The sequence below is a fragment of the Diceros bicornis genome, chromosome 18, assembly GCF_020826845.1.
Source record: "Diceros bicornis minor isolate mBicDic1 chromosome 18, mDicBic1.mat.cur, whole genome shotgun sequence".
NCBI classification, from domain to species: Eukaryota; Metazoa; Chordata; class Mammalia; order Perissodactyla; family Rhinocerotidae; genus Diceros; species Diceros bicornis.
This window is the reverse complement of record NC_080757.1, coordinates 13884348-13905419: the sequence shown is the minus strand read 5'-3', so window position 1 is coordinate 13905419 and position 21072 is coordinate 13884348. Positions and strand designations below refer to the sequence as shown.

Sequence of the window (21072 nt, the reverse complement as noted above, 5' to 3'; positions counted from 1 at the left end):
AGCTCAGTCCGTCGGCGCCGCGGCTCCAGGCAGTGCTCGCTCCCCCGCCCGCCGCCGCGCCCGGCCCGCGCTCATTGGTCAGACCGCGCGGCCCCCCCGGCGCCGCCCAATCAGAGCCCTGGACTCCCGCCCCGCGCCTGGAGGGGAGGGGCCGCGGCGGTCGGCGGCTCCGGGGAGGCCTCCCGGTGCGGCGGGGCCGAGCCCCGTCACGCCCCCGACGCCCCGATGCTGGCCGCCTGGGGTCCCCCGAAGTCCCTGCAGGCCGTGGTCTGGGCTCCATAGCGGGGCCTGGAGGGTACAGGTGCTTACCCCCCAAACCCTTTGTCCGCCTCCATCCCGGCCTGGCAGGGGCAAGAGCGCTCCCGGGGGTGAGGCGTGGTGCGTACTGGGGGAGGGGCACGGCCATGAGGGCTGCGGCCGAGGCCAAGGGCCGGGAGAGAGGCCTTGAATGGCGGACTCAGGAGTGTCGCCTTCTGCTGAGTGGATGGCAGGGGAGACGGGAAGCCGTTTAGCACAGAGGGCTGGGGGCATGGTCAGATTCGTGTGTGGGGAAGGGCTCTGTGAGCAGGCGGCAGGAAGGGCCTGGCTGGGGCGGAGGGAATGGAGGAGACTCCGCGGGCCGGCCTGACCTTCCTGGTGGCTGTTCCTGGGGGCTCTGCCCCCCACTTCTCCCCCGGCGGGCTCACCAGCTCTTGGTTCAGTTACGCTAAGTTCTCCACCTGCGAATCCTCTGGCACCTCACCCCAACACTTGCCCAAGACAGAACCCCACATCACTCCCCCAGACCTGGCCTCCTGTGTCCCTGTTTCAATCTGGAGCCAGAAACCTGGGAGTCGCCGTAGCCTACCCCTTTCCTGTCCCAACCAGTTGATCGCCAAGCCCTGCTGCCTCTTAAATCTCTCTGGAGTCCATCCACTTCTCTTCACCTCTCTGGCCCTCCTGTAACCCAGGCCGCCAGCATCTTGTACCTGGATGGCTGCAGCAGCCTCTTTCTTGGCCTCCCACCCCCGTCCAGTCTCACCCCTCCCACTAGCGTTTCTCCCCCCCGGCAGCCAGAGCACTCTTTCAGAAACACAAGTCCAACTGGTCAGCTCCTGCTTACGAATCTTCCATGGCTCACCAGTACCCTGAGAATATGTCCAATCAAGCCCTCCATGACCTCAGTCCTAACCACCCGCCTGTCTAATCCTTTCAGGGCTTGGTTCAATGTGCCTCTGCCAGAAACCCTTCCCCATGACCTCCTCCCTGGCCAGCGTGGATTAGCTGCACCTTCCTGGTACTCAGCATCTGTTTACCTGCCTGTTCCCCCTCTGGACCAGGAGCTCCTTGAGGGCGGAGACTGTGCCTGATTCATCCAGCACACAGCCTGACACATCGTGTAGGCGCTCAACAGATGTTTGTTGAATGAATAATTAATTGGATAAGGCAATTGGGGGGTTGGATGTGTGGGGCCAGAGTTCGGGAAAGAGGTTTGAGCCAGTGAGGCAGTTTTGGAAGTTGTCAGAAAGGACCCGTAGTTGTAAGCAGAGCCATGGGAAAGGGTGAGATACCTCAGAGCAAATACAGCAGCGGCCAAGGACAGAACACTCGCTTTTAAGGGGGAAAGATTTCTGTACCGGGTAGGATCAGTTTTGACGTAGGTAACAGAAATCCCACATAAGAGCCTCAGGGAAGACAGTCCTGGACTGATATGTCAGCTCTGCTCCACTAAGACCTCCCCAATGTGGCTCCTTCCACTCACTGCTCCAGCCACCTCCGGGTATGACTCTTGTCCTCATGGTTCAGGGTGGTGGCTAGAGCTCCAGCTATCACATATGCATTCCAGGCAGTGGGATGGGGACACGGATGAAGAAGAGGGGAAAGGATCCACACTATCTCTCTTTTAAAGAAAGCTCCCAGAAGGTGTCACATGACACTTCCACATACATCCCATTAGCTAAAACTTAGTCATGTGACCAGCCTCAGCTGCGAGAGGAGGCTGGGAATGCAGCTTCCATTTTAGGCAGCCACATACCCAGCTAAGAACCAAGGGCTGTATCACTGTAGAGAGAATAGATATCCGAGGACAACTAGCTGACTCTACCATTGAAAGAGAGGATAGACGGAAGGGCGGGCACTACTGTGTGCCAGGCTCTGTATTAGGCACTTTACATATCTTATCTTCCCTCAACCTGAGTGGAGGCTATTATTATCCCTGACTCACAGAGGGGGCTTGGAGAGTTAAGCAACTTGCCCAAGGACATGCAGTGACCCTTGGCGGAGCTGCAATTGAAAACTGTCTTTTCCCTGCACACCAGGCTGGCTGGAAAATCAGGAGAGGGTGGGTCCTAGGAACTACTGGAAGGAAATCTTTCAACAAAGGAGGGCTTGGTCCACAGTGTCGGAGGCTGACAGGCCAACCAGGATATGGGCTGAAGTGTCTGCTTGGATTTGGCAACAAGGACACTGCCGGTAACCTTGGCAAGGGCATCTAGGAGAAGCGGGGGTGGGGGCTGAGGCCAACTGCAGAGGGTGGGAGGCAGAAGGAAGTGTGGACTGGTCTCTCTGGAGTGGTGGCAGGGAAGGGAGGGCAGGCAGAGCTGCAGGGAGCATGGGCTGGGAGGAGGCAAAGCCGAGGCGGCCTCTGCTGGGAGGTCCCTGGGTTGGGTGGAGGGCTGGATACAAAGGAGGAATCCTTTTCTGCTCCTTCAGGAGGGAAGGCGGCAGGAGGTGCGAAAGCAGGTAGGTCTGGAGAAGGAAGGGAGGGAAGAAGAGGGAGAGCCCATCTTGTAAAATCTGAAGGATGATTCTCGGCTGGGGAAGAGGGCAGAAAGCCAACGGCCTGAGGGAGAGGGGAGGGGCTCGTCTGTGCTGTCCAGTATGGTAGCCACTCGCCACGCGTGGCGATTTACATTAACTAAAAGTGAATGAAATTAAAAATTCAGTTCCTCCCTTGCACTAGCCACATTTTAAGTTCTCAGTGGCCACATGTGGTTAGCGAGTACTACATCGGGCAGCACAGAGAGAATGTTTCCATTGTTGCTGTTGGACAGCACTGGTCTAGAGAGAGCCTAGGGATGGGGGTGCCCTGAGACCTGCCTGGCTGTAAGTCCAGACTGGAGGGCATGCCCACAGCAGGGCCCCCGGAGAATCCTTCCACACTGTCTCCATTTGAGACCTTCCTCCCCTCTCTGGGATTCCCTCAGATCTCCCTCCTGGGACAGCCAGCCCCTTTCTCAGGCCTGCTTTCATGAGGCTGCCCCTGAGGTTCTCTGCTCCTCCCAGTGCCAGGCCTTTCACGGCGTGAGGGGTTTGTGGAGGATTGGGAAGAGCTCCAGTGTTGGGGCTGGGCCAGGACAGTGGTCCATGGACAGAAGTGAGCTGACCCCCAGCACTGACCCTGCTGGGCTCAGGGCATAAGTGTTGGCTCGCCACCACCCACCCACTGACAGAGCCCGAAGGACCTCAAAGATCGCTCAGCTCGGCCCACCTTGTACAGATGGGGACACCGAGTTTCAGAGAGGGCTGGGAAGAAAGTGCAGAAGGCAGAGGTTTGTCCTCATTTTATTATACTCCACCCCTCGCTTTCCCCAGACCGTGTGTTCAGACAGAGCCAGGCAGGCCTTGGGAGCTGGGGCTGGGCCACAGGCAGGGAGCCCAGGATTTAGCTGAGGTTCCCCCACCTGCCAGAGGTAGCTGAGTAAGGATTCATGGCTAGAAGGGGCTGTCCTGGCCTGACACACTTGGCGAGAAGCATATCCCCGTGGAGGTGACGGGGTGTGGATCATGTGTCTGTGCTTGGGGGTGTAGGTGTGTTCAGATGGTTGTGTTTGCAGAGCCCAAGCTGTTCAAATACACACTGTGGATGGGAGGGGGGTGCGCATGAGACACCATGTGGCTTGTGAGCACACCACACACCTGCTCGGTGCCCGCACCTGCCAGGTGATGCAGGCCCAGGCTAAGCCTGAGACTGAAGCAGGAGCGGTTCTTCAACTTAGGTCCTTAAAATGGCCTAGGGAGTTTGCTAGCCTTGCAGGTCACGTGGCCAGCCCTGGAGATTCTGGTTCAGAGTTCTGGGGTGGGCCCAGGGGCCTGCATTGTTGATAAGCCCCCAGGGAAATCTGAGGCCAGTAAGAAACAGGGCTTAAGCAGAGCTGTCCAGGAGAACTTTCTTCGAGGCTGAAAATATTCTATTGTCCAGTATGGCAGCCACTAGCCGCCTGCGTCTGTTTAGCAGCTGTAATGTGGCTAGTTTGAGGAATTCAATTCTAATTAATTTAAATTTAAATAGTCACCTGTGGCTAGTGGCCGCCATATTGGAGAGCACAGGTGTAGAGACACTGAGGCAGTGGGATGGATGAGGGCCCAGAGGGAGAAACACAAAGCAGAGGAACAGGAGTGTGAGTGGGCCCCCACCCAGCCCCAGCCCCAGCCCCTCCAGACCAGGAGTGGCTGAGGCTGGAGTGAGGCTCCCTTGTGGGGTGCGGAGTTGGAGCCAGAGCCCAGAATCGAGCGGGTCTCTCCCAGTGTCCACCCTGAGCTGCTGGCAACCTGGTGTCTGGCTGGCTGAGAGGGCGAGAGAGCTCCTGGGGAGAGCCCTCTGCCTCGGCTGGGACCCCACCAGGGCCCCGGCCCGAGGCCTCACGCTGCATCCAGTCAGGAGTCGGGGGCCGAAGGTCAGGATGTCTTCATGTTCTCTTGCAGGCCCAGGGTGGAGCTGGTGACCGCGGGGTCACGCTCGCCCTGTGTAAGCATTGGGGGGATAGAAGTCAGCCCCAGGGAAGCAGCGGGGACCCCAACACAGACACGTGGGCCTGAAGCCTCTGAAGGGCAGACTCGGGGAGTTCTCTTACCGCCCCTGACCCCATGTCCTCCGCGTACTTGAACTTCTTCTGCTTGTAGTAGTGCCTCTTGGGCAGGATGTGGAGCAGCAGCAGGTCACAGAGAACCGTGGCCTGGGGGCGGGGTAGGGGGGCGAGGGTGGGAATCTCGGGGCAGGACCCTCCACATAACACCTCCATCCCTACTGACTGTGGGGGCCTGGCTGAACCCTGCCCTATCCAGACCTCAGGTCCTGGAGGGGGATGAGGCACTGCTCTGTCCTGCCTCTGTCCTGCCCCAGCTCTGGGCCTCAGTTTCCCCAGACATACTGTGGGTCTAGGGTGGTGGTGGGGGGCTCAGCAAGGATGGAAAATTACAGCCAAGTTTTGGGGCAAGAGACTTGTTGCAGCTACTAAGATGTGGAAGAGGGGGGACTGACCTTGGCACAGTGACGCCGTGACCCTGGCACTTACCACTCCGAAGATGCCAATCCCAGAGCCGATGGTAGTCATTGTGGGGATGATGTCAAACTTCCCAGCCTGGTGGCAGGGCCCAGGGGAGAGAAAGGTTAACCATCAGAAGGGGCCTCGTGGAAAAGGCCTTCCTCAGAAGCCCTAAGGCCAGGCCTGGGGCCAGCGGGCTTCCTCCCCTCCACTGTTAGCTGGCCCATAGCCTGCTGCCCACGGGCCCACTGCCCTGGGGACCCATCCGCTGGTCAGGAGCCCTGGGTTTTGACATTGGCTCTGCATCCCTGGACACAGGGAGACAGTGGGGGAGGTGAGGTCACAGGTGGGAAAGCCCTGCCCCCATGGTCCCCGGGTCCATCTGTTCTTAGAATTAGAACCCCCGAGTGAAGCCGATCCAACTTCCTGTCTCTACAACTACAGACACGCGACAGGCACTCACAGGAACCAAGAATGTGTCTCTGGCTACCCCTCACACTGGACACTCACCTTGCCATCCACAAGGATGTCAAAGCGAATCCCAAACACCTTGAAGAGGTGCCGATAGTTGGTCCCGTTCTCCACGAAGTGCCTGGCAAACCTTGGGAAGGGGCGAGGTTGCAGGAGAGGGTGAGGGAGAACTGTCTCGGGTCCGGAGTTCTCAGAGGGTCAGGGATGCAGGAGCCCTTAGAGCTCCATGTGGACAACCCTGTGCCTCCAACATTATATAGAGGGAGAGTCATAGGCAGGATCCCCGCCTCATTCAAGGAATGCTGTATTCAACCCTCACCCTAGCTCCTGATGTCAGTAATTTCCCCAGCCAGCCCTGGCCAGGGAGGCCTCAAGGGGACCGAGAGCCAGGGCCAAGGTCTTGTTCTCTGCTGGCTCCCTGCTTGACCAATCCAGGAGGATGGGAGCAGCCCAGCCTCCTCTGCTCCCCTCCTGGGGATACTTGCTTGGTCTCAAGGGGTTCTGGGAGTGGAAAAGCCCAAGGGCCCCCAAGGAAGGGTGCAGTGGTGGGGGCCTGGCGGGCACCTGAAATTGAAGCCTGGAGACAGATTTTTCTCCTCATACAGCCCATGGAACTCGTAGATGGGTTTGCAGTGTTGCACGTGCCAGTCCAGGTCACAGTTCCAGTCGATGGTGATGCCTACCACCCCGCCCTGCCAGGGACACAGGGTTCAAGATCCAGGGTTTTAAGATCAAGAGACTCCTGTCTTACGGCCAGTGCCAGCAGTCTCTTGAAGAGGGAACTTGTTTTTTGTTTGAGAAGAGACACTGAGAAGCTGCTTCAGCGTTGAGGTCCTATCACCACCTCTGGCCCCACTGCCCGCCCATCACAGTCCAGCCTTCTGACTGGTTCTGGAATACACCAAGCTCTTCCTACCTCGGGGCCTTTGCACAGGCAGTTCCCCCAGTTCCCCACAAGGCTGGCTCTTTCTCATCCTTTGGTCACTTCCCCTGAAAGGCCTTCCCTGACCAGCTCCCAGTCTGAAATATGTTCCCTCTGTGTTTTCTTCTGGAACATTTGTCGCTCTGTAGTCATATATTTATTTTGTGTGATTATTAACCCATCTCCTTCAAGATCGTAAGGTCCACGAGGGTGGGACTGTCTGTCTCCTTCGTCACTGACTCCTGAGTTCCCAGAGGAAGTCACAGTGTGGGAGGCACATAAATAGCTGTTGAGTTAAAGAGTGTGTAAAGACATGGGCTGGGAAGAGAAAGCTTGAGAAAGCAAAGCTCCTCTGGGCGCGGCCAGGCTCAGGGACCAGTGGGGGTGGGCTGAGCAACAGGAGAGTTGGGAAGTGATCAGGGCAGGCACGGAGCTGGGCAACGGGGGGGAGGCTGGTACCTGAAGATGATGGTGTTGGGTAAGAAGTTCCCAGTGGGGGCGGCAGGGAGATTTTTAGGAACAGGGAGATCTAACATTAGCTTTCTGGTCGTGTGCGTTGTTACAGTGTCCACCCCCTCCAGGGGTCTGCAAACTGAGGCCCAAGGGCCGAATTTGTTTACCCATGTCTGTGGCTGCTTTTGCTCTCCAGCAGCTGTCCTGAGTAGCTGGAGCAGAGACCACGCAGCCTGCAAAGCTGAAAATACTTACTCTCTGGCCCTTTAAAGAAAAAGTTTGCTGACCCCTGTTCTAGATAAATGTGTTGTGAGAGAGTTTGTGCATGTGTGCGCGATGTCACAGAAAAGGGGCTGATTGCCAGCCCTGAACCGGCGGCTGCAGGAGCAGGCTGGTAGCGATCACGTGGGAACACGTAACAGGCGGCCACCTGCCAGGCGGTACTGAAGCACTGTCCCACGCGGGGACTCACTTGATCCTCAAGACAACCCTACGAGACTGGCACTATCATCGCGCCCACTTGAGAGGTGCAAAAACTCAGACACACGGAAAGTCAGAGACCTGTCTGGGGTCACGCTGCTCATTAGGGGCAGTGCTGGGATGTGAACCTAGGCAGACAAGCCTGTGCTCCTTACAAGGCACCCCTTCTCTCGGAACCCCAGAATTCCGGAATTCTGGGCAGGGCACAGGATTTCTCAGGACCATGGGCCGTGGGATTCAAGCTGCCTTTAACTAATATTTAAAAACCGGTGGGACCTCAGCAGACGTCCAGGTGACAAGTCTGCCCACATCCATTCATCCTGGGCACGTCCTGTGTGCCAGGTCCATGCCAGGCCCTGCTGAGGACACAGGCCTGACCCTCAGGAGCCCCCAGTATTAGGGAATAGATTCGTATATATATACCTGGCCTACACCAGGGAGGGTCTGGGGAGGCTGAAAAGCCTTTATTGCCTGATGGTCCTGAGGCCCAGCCTTCCCCACTTGCCTGGCACCGTACCTTCTCGGCCAGGCTACTGAAATTCAGGCCTGACTCTTGTACCACGTAGCCCAGCTTGAAGATGGGACACAGCGGGTGCAGGGTCTTGTGGTAGAGGCAGGTCTTCATGTAGGCAGTGGTCACCTCCTCCACCAGGTTGCACCTGTGGGGGCAGAGGGCATTGGTGGCAGCGGCATGCCAGCTGGGAGGGTGCCCACCATGCCCTGAAGCTCTGGGGATGCCTCCCGGGATCCAGAAATGCCCCTTCCACAGCCCTTGGAGACTGAGGCAGCGCCCCCAGGGGCCTGGCCCCAGCTTCTGCCTCCAGAGGGAAATCAGCAGGAGTGGAGGGCGACGGACAGTTGAGAGCAGCTGGAGCAGCCTTGGGGAGCCGCCTGCGTCTCTGCCCACCCTTCCTACGAACCTGTTGACCTTGAAGCGTGGAAAGCTGATGCTGTTCTTGATGAAGAGAGTGAAGTTCTCGGCCTCTCGTAGAAGGGCAGGGCTGGAGGAGACCACACTCACTCACCGCCCCCTCCCCCTGAGGCCCTCCCGGTGCCCACCAGAGCTTGGCACGGTGTGCGTGGGGGTGTGATAGCCTAAAGATCCTCCTGTGGCCTTGGATGGGTGGAGGGGCAGGTGTGCTATAATGGTGGACTCTCAGGCCCCTTGACCAGGGGCCGGGGGATCTTTGGCCTGGGCCGCACGGATGGGGTGAGGGTAGAGTCAGAAGAAGGGGGACAGATCCTTCCCAGAACACAGATCCAGATGCCCCTCTGGGCTGGGGACCTCCGCCCAGCTCTCTGGAAGGACAGGGCGTTACCGTGGGACGTTGTCGTCCACCTCCACGGGGCACCAGCCGAAGATCTCACACGTCCGCACGGTGTCATTGAAGGCCACACACTTGCCCGTGCGGATGCCTGGAGCAATGGAGGAACCCGTAGGTGCCCACCTCAAGCTGGGAGTGCAGAGGAGGCCCCCAGGTCCTGCCCCTAGGAGATCCCAGTGATGGGGCACCCAAGAGCAGAAGCCTGAGGACAGAAACGTGGTTGGGTCTGGGACAGGGCAGGCCAAGGTCGGGGTGGCAGGAGGGGAGAGAGCAGGAAGGACTTCCTGGCGAGGAAGCTTGAAGCTGACAGGGGCTATGAAGGGGGACAGGAGGAGGTGGACCTCACCTTGGGCCTTCCTTTCTGCCTTCCCTGGAGTGCAGCCGCTGTCATCCCTGCACGTGCCTCCTTCTGGGTGCTGGGGGAGGGGAGAGCTGCTGGCTCCAAGCCCCTTGGGTGGGGTCCCGAGAAGAGCCCCTCCCACCCCCAGGGCCCTAGGGAGCGTGGGGCAGAGTCTCAGATCCCTTTGGGGTGACCCTTGCTCACAGCCTCCTTCCCCCAGTCCCCTCCCAGGACCCCTCTGGGCTCATGCCAGGCTGACCACTGCCGATGTCAGCTGGTGGGCAGGGGGTGGGGGTTGGGGCTTGGAGGTTGGGAGGGCACTAAGGTTCAGCATCCTGCTTGGCACACAGCTGGGAGGGAAGGCCCAGCACTGTCCATGGTGAACCGTTACTTTGTGTGAATCTATGCCTGAAATTCTACCATTGTGGCCCCCGCGGGAAGCCTATCCAGCTTCACCTCCAATGCTCAAGGGGATCTCCTCCTCCGTGTTATTTTCCCTGTTGGTCCGAGAAGGGGGGATGGGCAGCAGTCCTCACCTCTGCACAGTAGCCTTGAGCCTGCTGGGGGGTCGCGATGAAATTGGTCATGACCACGAAGGAGCTGTCTCCCTGGAAGTGAGGGGCAGGGAGAGGGGAGGGAAGGGATCTGAGCTGGGAGAACAGCCCCGAGAACCCACGCATGGCCCCAGCAGACCCCTAGAACCCACATAACGCCCAGCAGCCTCCACACCCATGATGTCAGAGTGGGGGATGTTACGAGGCTGCTTCTGCCCCTCATTCACAGTTAGGAAACTGAGGCCCAGAGAGAGAGAGGAGCTGGACTGGTCCACAGGGAGGTGGGACAGAGCTTCACCCAGCTCTGAGCCAGCTTACCTGGGCTGGGAAGACGTAGTCAGCCACGTCCCAGACCTGGGAACCCAGGTCTGGGAGCTGCGTCACAGCCAGACCCTTGAGTTTCACAGATACGCTGCTGATGAGGCCGCTTGAGGTCTGGTAGCCCTTCTCGTAGACAAACACCCACCTGTTGGGGGATGGAGGGCAGAGCTGGGCAGGGCCATTCCAGGATGACACGTGGCTCTGTGGGCCGCTGCCCCTTCTGGCACCAGCTGGACATCTCAAGTCCTTTCCCTTCCCTCCCAGATGCATCTTGAGCCACTCTCTGCTCCTAAAGCTGCGTCTTGGGCTGGAGGCAGGAGAGCATCACTGCCTCCCTCCAGCTGGCCTGTGCGGGAAGTTCCACCGTTCTTTTCACTATGAAATTCCCAGGGAGGAGACCCACTGAAGGACACTTTCAGATCCTTTTCAAAGAGCAGGATCTGCTGGGCCCAGAGGGGAAGCTTCTTGGACCACAATCCTCATTCCCAGAGTGCTCCTTCCTTCCTGAGGTCCTCCTACCAAGAAACAGCAGAGCATGAGGGCTGAGCGCTTGGCCTTCAGTGCCCAACAGCCTGAATTTGGAGCCCAGCTACACACGCATGGAGTGTGTGATTCTGGGTGAGCTATTCAATCCCTCTGCCTCAGTTTCCTCATCTATGAAATGGGAATAACAATAATAGTACCAATAGTACTTGTTGTTGAGAGTTAACGCATGTAATAGCGCTTAGAATGGGGACTGGCACTGAGTGAGCGCTATATAGACATTAGCTGTTGTTATCTCAGCCATGCTGGAGCCCCTGGGAGGGGAGCTGGAAGGGAAATGGGGCAGGTGGCCCTCTGACGGGCTTGCAGCATCTGGTCCTGGTTGAGGCCTTGTGGGAGTGGCTCAGGCTGGAGGCCTCCCACCTTTCTTGGGAAATTCTGGCCTTCCCTTCCCAGCACTGAGAACTTCTGTTCCTTTGGGTTCTCCACTTTCAATCTGGGAGATTCAATGGGGCTGACCTCCCTCTTAACTCCAGGGTCAGAGCAGGGGCACATGACCAATGCTTGCCAAACAGTGTTCCATCACCCTAGCAACAGTGATGGGTCTAAGGTTGGACACACCACCTGGGGAGTTTCAGCAATGAGGCCAAGATTTTTCTGGGAATTACTGGGAAAGAGACATTCTCTCTGCTGAGTGGCTAAGCAAGGTGGCTAGAAGACCAAAACTATGGTTAGTCATCTTTGCTACCTCATGGAGAAAGCAAGCCTGAAAATGAAGCCAACTTAGAAGAAAGCCAGGCCAGGAGGTGCAGAGGGGCAGACTCCTGACAATGTTAGAGCACCTAGATCCAGCCATACCTGAAGCATGTTGAAAAATCTACCTCTGGACTTTTCAATTACATGACCTAATAAGTTCCCTTCCTTTATGCAAGCCAGTTTGGGTTTAGTTTCTGTTGCTTATGCTGAGAATCCTGAATAACACTTCTCTCCAGAGTTTTCCTTCAGGAAAGACTTCATGGAGATTCAGTGTAACTCTGTGTGTGTGTGTGTGTGTGTGTGTGTGTGTGTGTGTGTGTGTGTCCATGGTGCCCGTCAGAGTGTGTAGCTGTGTATCTCCAGGGCAAATCTGTGAGCACACCTGTGGCAGTATCTGACCGTGGGGAGGTATGTTCATGCCTCCGTCACCCCTCACCCTACCCTTAGCCCACTTGTCCAAATAGAGCTCAAAGCCCCTCTCCTGTCCCCCTGAGCTCAGGCCTAGTAACAGAATTCTTCAGGCCTCTTAGTCCCAGCATCACTGCTAGCTCTCTGGGGGCTGTCTCCCTGCTCCAGGCCCCAGGAAGGCAACCCACCAATGTCCTCTCCTCCTGTGGTCCTCTCCTCTCCTTCTCCAAGCCCCTCTCTGGCCGGCGCTGGAGCCAAGCCACCCCTCTCAAGCCTAAGCATGGTCACTGCTGCCCCCTGCAGGTCCCAGATGGCAACAGGTGAGGCATGACAAAGGCTCCCAATTCTCAGTGTCCTGAGCCTGCAGCCTGCCCCCTGCCCCATCAGGGAGGGTGGGGTCATCACCCATCCCCCCACTCTCCTTAGGTTTCTTCCTCCAGGAAGGCCTCTGGCTCCATGTCCGAGTTCGAAGTTGCTGTTAGGGGGTCATGGGAGAGCTGCTCCGTATTCTGAACCCCCCTCAGGAGAGGTCGCTGGCCTCACCCTTGACAGCCCCCACTCCTGAGGTCCCAGCAGCATTTCTCTCTTTGCCCTATACCAACTCCTCACAATATAGATGGGAAAACTGAGGCCTGGGGGAGTGTCCTTCCCAAGTCAGAGGCAAAGCAGGGCAGACTCCAGGCTCAAGGCTCCCAGCCCAGGACTCTGCCCCCCTCCACTGAGCAGCCTGGCATCAACGTGTCTGCCGAAAGCCACACCAAGGCTGCGTGCTGGGGCTGATGCAGCCATTCTGGGCCGTGTCTGCCCCGTGGGCTGTCAGTCCTGGTGGTCAAAGGGAAAAGTCAAATCTGGCATCAATGACTTCGGTTCTGATAATAATAGAACGACCATGGTGCCAAGCCCGCCCCTCTAAAGCCGTGCTCGCCTTGACCTGGCCTTGTAGTCACCACCCCGGGACAGCCACCAAGGGGGCCTGATGCCAAAGACACTGGCATCTTCAGAAACCCCGCCTCTTCCAAAAATTCTCATTCCCATTCTTTCCTCCTTGTCCTCAGCAACACCCTGTCCTGAGTCTCTCTTCTCCAACAGCCCTTCATGGAAGAAGCCTCATGTTAGAGTGGCCGAGAGTGTGGCCTCTGGGGTCACAGAGGCCGAGCTTCAGGTACCAGCACTGCAACTCACCAGCTGTGCGGCTTCAGGCTAAAGACGAAACCTCTCTGAGCCCTGGCTTTCTCGTAAAATGGAGGTGATGGCACCTACCTCAAAGAGGCTGCTCGATCAACAAATATAAGCAGGGCCACACCACGCACTGAGCTCTGGGCTGAGCCCCAGCAAGAAGAAGTCTAGGTGTTTGTTTGGGGGACATTCCCATGAGTTCTCCCTGAGGAAATTAGCACAGTGCCTGGCATGCACATAATAATAAATAATCCTCCTGTTGTCACTGTCTCTGGTCCTCCTTCACTATATCCTCTTTAAATGTCCGTCTGCCCTCCTGGCTTCCCTTCTCGGCCCAGGCAGAACCTCGTGTGAGCTGTCACAGACACACTAGGTCCCACGGATTTCTGTCTCCACTTCCGCACTCTCCTCCGAGATTCAATTCCATACGTTCACTCAGTCATTCAACAAATCTTTATCGAACCCCTGTTATGTGCCAAAAATTGTTCTAGTCACTAAAAATATAGAGATGAACAAAACGAACCAATACTCTGCACTCAAAGAACTTATATAAATGTCTACATCTCCCACAGCTTGGTGACACACATTCCTTCCCAGTGCCCCGGCCCCCCGCCCCAGACATCTCACAGGTCCCTCAAATTCAACTCGACCCTTTGGAAAACAGTCTGGCAGTGACTCAAAAAGTTAAACATGGGATTACCACATGACCCAGCAATTCCACTCCAAGGGATATACCCAAGAGAACTGAAAACATACATCCACACAAATACTTGTACACAAATGTTCACAGCAATATTATTCATGAGAGGCAAAAAGTGGAAACAACCCAGATATCCATCAACTTATGAATGGATAAACAAAATGTGGCATTTCCACACAACAGAATATTATTCAGTCATAAAAGGAATGGAGTACTGGTACCTTCTACAACATGAAAGAAGCCAGACGCAAGGGCCACATATTGCAAGATTTTATTTACATGAAAAGTCCAGAACAGGCAAAGTAGGATGTGGATAGGGGGAATGGGGAGTGATTGCTAAGGGGTAGGGGGCTTCTTTTTGGAGGAGTGCAAATGTTCTGGAATTAGACAGTGGTGATGGTTGCACAACTTTTTGATTATACTAAAAACCACCAAACTGTATATTTTGAAAAGGTGAACGTTATTGCGTGTGAATTCTATCTCAAAACAAAAATTCCATCGGACCAACCTGCACACCTCGTCTCTCCACAGAACTTGTTCGTGAGGGAGGATGGCGCAGTATATACCCATCCCCCAGGCTCACAGCCTGGGCATTATCCTCACGTCCTCTGTCTCTATCACGCCCACATTCTTTGGGTCACTTCATCCTTCCTGTCCTCCCTTGGCCTTCATCCAGGGATCTAGAGGGTCCACACTAGGTTCTTGTGTGCAGGCTGAGACACGAGAGGAGCTGGGACAGATGCTGAGGCAGCTCTGGCCTGGGGCTAGGAGGACAGGTCGTGTCGCCGGTGACACAGGGGCTAACTATGGGCCACAGGCAGGAGCTGACCAGATTGGGCACACGCTTTTGGGCAGAGCAGCCCAATAGGGCCGGGATGAGACCAGACTGCGGGCCGGGAGGGACTGAATCCAGAGCTGGAGTCCACCCTGGGGGTCAGAGGTTACTCAGCATGCAGTCTGCAGACAAGTCAGGCTGATGATTTATGTTTTTCAAGTTTTTGAATGATTCGGCAACTTCTAAAAACCAAGAGGTTCCTTTCACCCATAAATTCCAATTTCCCACTGCTCTTGAGAAGTCAGAAACTCTGGCTGTGCTGGGCACATGTCCCCCTGCAGCACTGATGGGCAGAAGCTGCAGCGCCACCCCCAGTGCAGGGCCCGCCAGGGTGATCATCTCTGTCTTCCATGCTTGCTGCATCTGCCTTGGCACAGCCTCATCCTCTCCTCTCGTCAGTGCTGCCTCTTCACAGCTGTCTTGCCTCTGGCCTCCATCCCTACCCCACACCTGCCTGCCCCAGGCCTTCCCCTGCTGGACCCTTCCACGGCTCCCCACCGCCTGCAGGAGAAAGTCCATGTTCCACAGCCCGGCATTCAGAGGCCTGAGCCAGTGGCCCTGCTCACCCCTCCACTTCCTCTCCTTTGGCTCCTTTCTTGCTCCCTAGCTGTTCTCTTGCTGTTCCTTCCCTGCCCCAGGACCTTTGATCACACTCTGCTTTCTAGCAAGAGTGCCTGGATCAGGGTGGGCACACAACCAGGCTCCACCAATGAGGGCATTCCCTTTCCTTGGCCACAAGTACTGGTTCTGGGATGGGCACATGACCCATCCCCAGCCAGTAAGAGTTGGACCTGGAACTTTTGCCAGGAACTCTGGAGAAGGAGACACTTGTGTGCCCTGGGAGTGGCTGAGCCGGTGAGATGTCAGCCTGGAGCTGCTGGTCGCCACTTTGCCACTCTGAGGCCAGAGAGCCTGCCTGAGAAAGAAGCCTGCAGAGAGGAAAGCAGAGCTGAGAAGAGGAGAAGATCCTAGCTGGCTTCCCTGGGAACCCAAGTGGGACCGACCTGAACTCCTCGTCTCCCGTAGAACTTGCCCTTCCTGTGCCCTCCTCGTGGAGGACCCACCTGGGCCTGAAGCCTGCATTGACCTTTCAGTTACGTAAACCAATCAACACCACTAGGAACCAAAGGCGTTCTGGCTAATTCATCCTCAGCTCTCCCCTCCCCCTCTGCCCACTCTGTACCCCACCTCGGTCCCGTGGAGCCTGACACAGCACTAGGCACAGAGAATGTGCTGTAGAAATGTCCTGGGATGTGTTTCTCCCGGCAATCATTTGTATCTATCCTTATCCTTGATTGGTGTGCTCCAGGATCCATTTGGAAATCTCAGAAGCATGTGATTTCAAGGGCTTTGTGGGGGGTTCACAGGGGAGCCTGAGGGAAATCCAAGAGCAGGCCTGCCTAGCCTAAAGCCCCCAGGCCTTTGCTCAAGGCTGGTTCCACCACTGTGTGACCTCCTCCAGGAAGTCTTTCCAGGCTCTCCTCCCCAAGCAGTGTTCACAGATCCCCTTAGGACCCTCCTGTGTGCTACAGCCAGTCCTCTCTCCTCCCCTGAGCAGACCCCTCCAGGCGGGGACATGTCCCAGCACGCCCCTTGTATGGGCCTGCTAGGTCATGGGTGACAGCCCACTGCCTGCACACCTCCAGTTACAGAGAGCTCATCACTGCTCAGGAGACAGGTCTAACTGCAAATTAACCATCTTAATTTGAGGCAAAAAGAGCTCGGCCTTAGCTCAGCCCATCAGGGCCTCAGGCCCATCTGCCCCCTCCACTTGCCCTGGACTTCCTGGAAGAGTGTGACCGAGAGAGAACACAGCCTCGGTTTCCCTCCTCGGAGTCTGTTCGGGTTCTCAGCATCGCAGCCTCTCTGCCTCTGTCTCAGTAACTCACTCTCCACCTCTAAGTCTCAGAGCCTCTCTCCATCTGAGAGGTTGCGCTCCAATGCCTGTCCCTCTGTCCAGTTCTGTCTCTGTGTCTGCCCCTCCCCGGTCTGGGCTGTGCCCCTGTCTCTGGAGCCCGGGAGTCTGGCTCCTCTCCTATGCTCCCCTCTGTCCCCCTGCAAGCCTGACAGGACCAGACATTCAGACAGACAGGCAACTTGGGAAGGGGGGCGGTAACTAAATAAAGGGGTCCTTCCTCAGGAAAGAGCAAATCGTTGAGAATGTGTGCAGCATCTCTAGAGGGTTCCCCACCAGCCCTGCCCCATGGAATAGATGGGAAACCGAGGCCTGAGACAGTAAGACCAAGTCCAGCCTGGTTCTGGTCTGCAGCTGTGGGCTGTTAGATGATGGTCAGTGCAGCAGTGGGCAGTGGCCAGACGAGGGCACCAGAGACAACAAGAGTCGCAGCCCAAGCCAGAGCCAGAAGCCTGAGCTGGAGGGTGGGGTTGGGGGGTGTTGCAAGGAACTCTGCCTTCCTGCCTCTGCTATGTGACTTGGTAGGTCAGTGCCCCTCTCTGAGCACGTTTCCTTTCCAGGATATCAAGGCAGACTTTGGAGCCACACAGCTGAACTCAAATCCTGGTTCAGCCTCTTTCTAGCTGTGAGATCCAGGCTAAATCACTGAGCATCTCTGAGCCTCGCAGACGCAGAGGAGGCCACATCCATTTGGAAACTGAGTAGACTGTCTTGGGAGGGAGGAAGGCAAAAAGAAGGTAATGAGGTCTCCGTCACTGGAAGTATGCGTTCAGGACTGGATGGCGGCTCGCGACATATGCTGCAGCTGGGGTGGGGTGGGAGGACTGAGCCTTTCCTTCTGACAGTCCATGACCAACATACAAGCGGGCCCTGTGCTGACCAGTAAGCAGAAATAGAGAGCCATAGGGGTCACTGTAAGGACAGCATTCTCCCAGCCTCTCCGGGCAAGGGATGGGCTGGGCCTTGATAGACAACATCTCTCTTCCCTGGAGGGTCAGGAGTGTGGCTAATGGTGGACTTTTAGGCCTGTCCTGTGCCTGGCATCACACCATCAGTGTCCCATTAGAAGGGTTCTCAGAGCGCTTGTGAGGTGGGAAAGGAGAAGGCAGAGCCGAGGCCTGGGGGTCAGGAGGCCTCCGACCTAACTGGGACTTGGTGCTGACTTGCTGTGTGACCTGGAAATCCCACTGCACCTCTCTGGGCCTCAGTTTCCCTCACAAGCTCAAATAACATTGCAGATGTCAAATTGGTTTGTGGACAGGAGGGAGGCAGAGGCTGGAAGGTGTCAGAGGGCTGAGTCCTGCCACCAGCTCTGAGGCCTTGGGGGCTGGGTGGGGCAGAGGGAGGGCTGTTTTGGATGCCAGACGCCCTGGGGGGACCAGGACTATGTGGTCACTGTTTGGCCTCCTGGTCAGCCCACCCTAGGCTCCAGTCAGAGTCCTGGTTTGGTCCCACAGCCAAAATGAGGACACGGAGACCAGGGGGGCAGGGCCCTCAGAAGCACACAGCAAAGGCAGACCGGGGCTGCTGGGTGCCCTCCGGCCCCAAAGCAGAGGCTGAACCCCCTTCAGTGGCCCTGGGGCCTCCAGGAGCCCTCTGCAGAGTCACTGTGAGTGGACATGATGCCCCCCCACACACATGGGCACACACATCAGGTACCCAGCCGCCTCAGCCACAGGACACGCACATGTGGGCACCCAGCCCAGGGACACACCCAGCAGCCACACCCATTGGGCACACACCCAGACACATGAGGGCACCTGCACCCACACAGAGCTCTGGGTACCACACAGTCATCCACACACCACACACACATGTGTGCTCACACAAGCACACACGTGTGCAAGCCCCTGCCGGGCTTGTCTCTGCTCTCAGGACAGCCAGACTGATTTCAGGAAGATGGCCTTTACGTGGTCCCCAGGACAGCCAGACTGCAGGGGAGTCTCACCCTACCTCTGCCCCTGTACTCTTGGGACAGTGGGATAGGTCCAAAGAGACCCAGACAGGAGCTGTCACTCTGACCTCCAACCTCTGCCTGACATGCCACCTATTAAGGCTCCAGGTGTTCCGAATTTGAGAGTTTCTCTGCTCCGGAGATCTTGACTATCCCAGGATGCCTCTAATTTAGGCAGGGCAGGTGGGAGCAGGGCCTGTAAAGTGGGATGTGGCCTCCACCTCTTAGCACTGGCCTGGCTTGGCTGGGAGGTCAGAGGTAGAGGGACTCTGGCTGGTTCGCTGGGGCCACGGACACTCACCGCTTGGAACCGTTAACAATGAGCCAGTTCCTCAGAACCCAGCGGCTTTGCCTCTTGTTCACCAGATGACCCAGAGCAGGGCTTCCCCTCTCTGCCTCAGTGTCCCCATATTGACAGTGAGTTAGCAGGCTTCCATTCCTTCCAAATAGCACAATGGTTTGTCATGAAAGATGACAACCGACGGAGAGAAAGAGAGGCTTTCTGGGGTCATGGAGAGCATCCCAGAGCCTGGAGGACAGAACCAGGTCGGGGGCTGTACAAAGGGTGGCAAGGAAGGGGCCTAGACTCACCCAATGACGTAGGCCAGAACCACCAGCTGGATCAGGCGGAAGACGACGCCCACCTTCTTGTTGCGCACGAGCACCATTCGAGGAGTGTCGTACTCGAAGAAGAAGGCAGCCAGCTCATCCTGGAGCCGCCGCGCCATGGTGGCCAGGCTGGGGGGCTGAGAGCCGAGCCCTCTGCACAGCCTTTGCTCTCGAGGGGAGCCGGGTGTCAACACCCACGTCTACAGCAGAGATTCTAGGGGCGTCCCAGCCCCTTAGGCAGGGCAGGGCAGGGCAGGGCAGGGCAGGGCAGGGCAGGTGGGGCCAGAGGTCAGGAGTCAGAGGTCAGTGGGGGCACTTGGGCTGGAGGGAGAATCCTTGGGTGGTCAGAGCAGCTCTTGTCCCCTGGAAGGCAATGAACAGTGGACCAGCCGTGCCTGTGGACAAATAAATTCCCAAAGATAGATGGGGGCGGGACTGGTGGGGCCACCCAAGCCCAGCCCCACTGCCCCTCCTGGCTCCGCCTGGGCCCTGCTGGGCCTCCGGAAACAGGAGCTATTGGCAGGAAACCACAGGCCACCCGTCACAAGGCAAAGATAAAGCTGTCAGCCCCCCACGAACCTGGTAGAACAGGGCTGGGGGCTTGGGTCAGGGCTTGGATGGAGTGGCCTCAGGTCAGAGCCCACCCCAAACCAGGGACCCATCCCCATATCCAAACCTCCTCCCCACCCTACCTCTGCCCCTAGGTGGGGAGCACAGTCCCTGGAGGCCTGCAGCCTGGAGGACAGAAGAGGGAGGAGGGCCCTTCCAGTCCAGCTGCTTGACACTTTCTGAGCCCACAGCAGGACCCCCACCCCTGTCCTCGAAGCCCACCTTCCATCCAACAGTCTCTCTGAGTCCAAGCCTGGCCTATGCCCCATCAACCTCAGTGTCTGGCTGGCATCTGCACCCTCCCCCACCCCTCCTCTCCCACCACCTGTCCTGCCCCAGCCATACCTCCACCTCCCTGAAACGCGCAGAGGGAGGCAGGCGCCCAGACAAGGCAAGGGCCACATCTGTTACACAGTGCTGTCAGGCTCCCCAAGACCCAGCGGGAAAGCCTCACGTGAGCCCACCTCGGTCACCATTCCTGGTTCTGCCACTCGCTGCCCGCGGGGCTTGGGTAAGTGCCTCGGCTCTCTGAGGCTGCTTCCTCATCTGTGAAATGGGGACGATAAGGGGACTTTCCTCAGAGGTGGAGGCCCTTGGGGGATGGGTCACAACAACACTGAAGACAGAGAACTTGAGGCCACTCCTGAGCTTGAGGTACAGGCCGTCTGCAGTCCCTGTCCTCAACCCCTGGCCCTGAACTCAGGGTCCCCAGGGCCTGGGGTGGGGCAGGGGTCCCGTGTTAGCTCTCCAAGCCCCAGAGCCAGAGGCTTCCTCCAACCCCCCGCTTCGTTTTGCTGATGAAGAAATGAGCTCAGAGAGGAGGAATGGGTTGCCCAAGCTCACCCTGGGCGGTCCTAGAGGCCCCAGCTTGAAGCAGAAAGGCCTCCCTGGCCAGGCCTCAGCCCAGGCTGGGTGTCCCCGGGGCTCCCTCTGGAGGTGGGAGGTGGAAGCTGGGTGTCCTCGGAGCCACCCCTCCAGCCCAGGCCAAGCCGCCCCACCCCAAAGGCTGATAGGAGTCTTCTTCCTGACAGGCCTTTAGCTGGGAAATCGCTCTGGGCAGGGAGCCAGGCCCCGGGCTGGGAATCCCAGCTGCCTGTCTGAGCAGAGCCACTTTCTGGATGGCAAGGGGTCCCCACCGATGGGAGGCCCACAGTCCCCTCCAGCACCCCAGCCAATCTCCCCATCAAACAGATCAGCCTTACCCTGTGCAGAGTTCCTGCTAATCTCAGGCTCAACTATTTCACCACCTTCAAGAGGATCTGGCAAGAACCACATCCTGGGATTTTCTAAGGAAAAACCCAGAGATGCTGGGAGCCAGAGCTGTGGTGGCCACATCCCCTTGGCCTGGTCTTGACCCCAGACAAAAAGGCCTGTCTCCTTCCCAGCTGACCCCATAGCCCTTGGAATAGCAGGCCCCAGGACATGAACTGCTTGGGGAGGGGGTGGGTGTTGACTCTGTGTCTGAGCCATCTCTGTGTCCTATGACACCCACCCTTCTCCCGGCACTAAATAACCAGG

The 21072-nt window shown here is 57.4% G+C and overlaps 1 protein-coding gene and 1 long non-coding RNA gene across 2 annotated transcripts; one reads left to right on the top strand and one right to left on the bottom strand.

Moving 5' to 3' along the window:
* The first annotated feature begins 580 nt into the window (after window positions 1-580).
* LOC131417075 (uncharacterized) lies at window positions 581-13972 on the top strand. The gene is made up of 3 exons (XR_009222680.1): window positions 581-2451; window positions 2692-2721; window positions 12812-13972. It is a non-coding gene; the product is annotated as an uncharacterized LOC131417075 (long non-coding RNA).
* On the bottom strand, window positions 4632-19202 carry P2RX1 (purinergic receptor P2X 1). The gene is made up of 12 exons (XM_058560040.1): window positions 18928-19202; window positions 10107-10254; window positions 9771-9842; window positions 9241-9310; window positions 8889-8985; window positions 8490-8570; window positions 8087-8228; window positions 6279-6406; window positions 5754-5844; window positions 5274-5339; window positions 4833-4934; window positions 4632-4722 (listed from the first exon to the last, which is right to left on the bottom strand). Exons 1-12 carry the CDS (start codon window positions 19062-19064, stop codon window positions 4657-4659), a joined length of 1200 nt encoding a protein of 399 aa, XP_058416023.1. The 5' UTR covers window positions 19065-19202; the 3' UTR covers window positions 4632-4656.
* Between the last annotated feature and the right edge of the window lie 1870 nt (window positions 19203-21072).